The sequence below is a fragment of the Clupea harengus genome, chromosome 2 (assembly GCF_900700415.2).
Source record: "Clupea harengus chromosome 2, Ch_v2.0.2, whole genome shotgun sequence".
In the NCBI taxonomy this organism is placed as follows: Eukaryota; Metazoa; Chordata; class Actinopteri; order Clupeiformes; family Clupeidae; genus Clupea; species Clupea harengus.
In genome coordinates, this window is record NC_045153.1 from 21,180,242 (window position 1) to 21,182,741 (window position 2,500).

The window sequence follows — 2,500 nt, forward strand, 5'->3', positions numbered from 1 at the left end:
TTTACATATCTGCGTGTAAGTAGTAAGTGTATGTGTGGTTTGTATGTGTAACTCTATGTTTTTTTTTTGTCCATCAAGAAATATGAACATGTTTATTGTTTTGTAACTAATTTCCTGTAACTAGATATTAATCAGTGCTCGTATGCTAAGAGTCACCGTGCTGTGGGCTGTGAGTTCTCTGTAATCTCAACATCTAGTTCCCACAGCACCGCGGCGGTGTGAAATACCAGGCTAGATGTAAATGTTTACGCCGAGCCATAAAGCTGGACAGCGTTTGGAAGCCCAAATGGCACCATGACATCATTAGGCCGCTCCATTGTTGCGGCCGTCATTGTTATTTCCCATGTTTGGGTCAGCTGTGGTATGCCAGGGGTGAGCAGGAGTCACACGAGAGACGCTTAGTCATGGTAAAGCCAGCAGAGTGGAGCTGTGCGCCTTACACCTTCTCTTTTTTTTCCCCCCCTCCATCTCTCAACCTTTCTCTCTCTCTCTCTCTCCGTTTCTCTCTCTTCCTTCACAGACGCCACCAATAACAGGATGTTAATGCTGGACGGAATGCCTGCTGTCAGAGTCAAAGCAGAACCTCTGGAATCTGAACAAGGGGTAAGAGAGCAGTTGTTTTTCAGACAATCTGCCCCCCCCACACACACACACACACTCCTCCTTACACACACTCACAGATACATACTCACAGTCCAACCAACCAACCAACCAACCAAACCCCTCCTCCTTTCCCCATCACCCCCTGCCTCCCCACCCCTGCGATACCCCTAATTACTCCCAGGCGTGGAGGGCTGAGGCTGGGAGCACAGCCCTGGGAGAGGGGCGCAGGGAGAGGGGAGAGGGGCGCAGGGAGAGGGGAGAGGGGAGAGGGGAGAGGGGCGCAGGGAGAGGGGAGAGGGGAGAGGGGCTGCGGAGAGCCACAGCTGGAGCAGGAATGCTCACAGGGCCTCCAGACAAGCAGGCCACTGCAGCCAGGACCGCCATCTTGGCAGGGCAGAGGCACAGATGCACAGAGAGAGAGAGAGAGAGAGAGAGAGAGAGATAGAGAGAGAAAGATGGGGGGGAGGGAGAGAGAGAGATGAGAAGAGAGAAAAAGGGAGAGAGACCCACTCTCTCTTTTTCCCTCTTCCAATTTTCTGTTTTCCCTTATTTGAGCCCTTCCTAGGTTTCTGCATCTCTCTCTGTCCTCCAGTCTCTCTCTCTCTCTCTCTCTCTCTCTCTCTCTCTCTTGCGCTCTCTCTCTCTCTCTCTCTCCCTCACCCTCTCTCTATTCATGGTTCCCCTTGCCTCACACACCCTTTCATCTCATGTTTTCCACCAGTGGGACCACACCTATGTGTGTAATAAACAGGCCCTATTCTGTGTATTAGTCACAGTCCCTGTTATCTGTTTATGAGGAATTTGCTTGAAATGAGTTACGGAATACTTGCCCCAGTACCGACAAGCACTGTTTTCATTACCTGCGTTGCTTATTATATATTATTATACGCATCTGTTTTGCTCGCCGCCCCATGCACTCACTCATATCACTCAGCAAATATTTGCGGTAATGTCTGCTTGTTTAAAATCATATTAGAGATGTAAGTGATGATAAGAAACAGCAGCTGGCTGGCTGGCAGGCTAATAACTTCACGCATTGAACGGTTTTGGCTTGAGCGGTATTGATGGGTTTGTCTGCGGCTTCCCATCCCAATTCCTCGAGACGAGGAAAGCGCAGTCTCCCGGCTAATGGCTTCTGATTTCGAAGGCAGTTATCCATATGCGTAACAGCGTTGTCGTAACAGCAGGATACACTGTGACGCTCTTTGAAGTGCATCACGCCTGAGCTTTATTTTTTTTCAGACAACACACATGGCTACGCTTCCCAGACGCACAACAAACGTGGTCTTGATTTTGGGTGGCTGTGTGCCAAGGGTTTGCCGGAAAAGGCTTGCCTCCCTCAAAGACTTCACCCAACCCTAAGGTTTGGAAAATAAACCCTGGCCAACCAGTATCCCCAAATAAAGAGAATGTCAGCATCAGGCCAGCGTAGGCCAGGCCAGGGCAGGGTAGGGGAAACCAGTGGAGCAGAGAGGGTGTGTGCGAAAGCGAGAGTGGGGGTGGGTGAGGTTAGGAAACATTTGCTGTGCGTGTGTGTGTGTCTGCGTGTGTTTTTTTCCACTGAAATGACATTAAAAGTAAAAGGGACACTTCATATGCAAATGCGGTTACTGGGGTGTGCTGTTTGGTTGCTGCAATGCCCCCGAGCAAGTCTCTCCATTTTTGGGTGATTTTTTATTTTATTTTTATTTTTTACATAAGAGCTACAAAATATGTTCCATGTGCACACAGTCTGAAGCTGTGGAGGAAGCTCTGCTCTGTCCCCCCTTTACTGACTATACTGAAGGCCTCGTTCGTTTGGACTATGGACCGCTGTCAGGTCTGTTTGGATTATTTTATGAGCTATATTTATTCATTTAGCAGTTCTGCTTTTCTGATTAGCAGAAAAAAAAATGGT

The 2,500-nt window shown here is 48.8% G+C and overlaps 1 protein-coding gene across 2 annotated transcripts in view; it reads left to right on the forward strand.

Annotated features, from left to right (window-relative positions):
• The window catches only part of klf12b (Kruppel-like factor 12b), a 45,633-nt gene that overhangs the window by 19,366 nt on the left and 23,767 nt on the right, over window positions 1–2,500 (forward strand). For both annotated transcript variants that reach the window (XM_031586562.2, XM_012833994.3), the window contains exon 2: window positions 521–603. In XM_031586562.2, coding sequence (XP_031442422.1) covers window positions 538–603 — 66 coding nt within the window. In that variant the 5' untranslated portion in view covers window positions 521–537. The remainder of the gene's footprint in view (window positions 1–520; window positions 604–2,500) is intronic.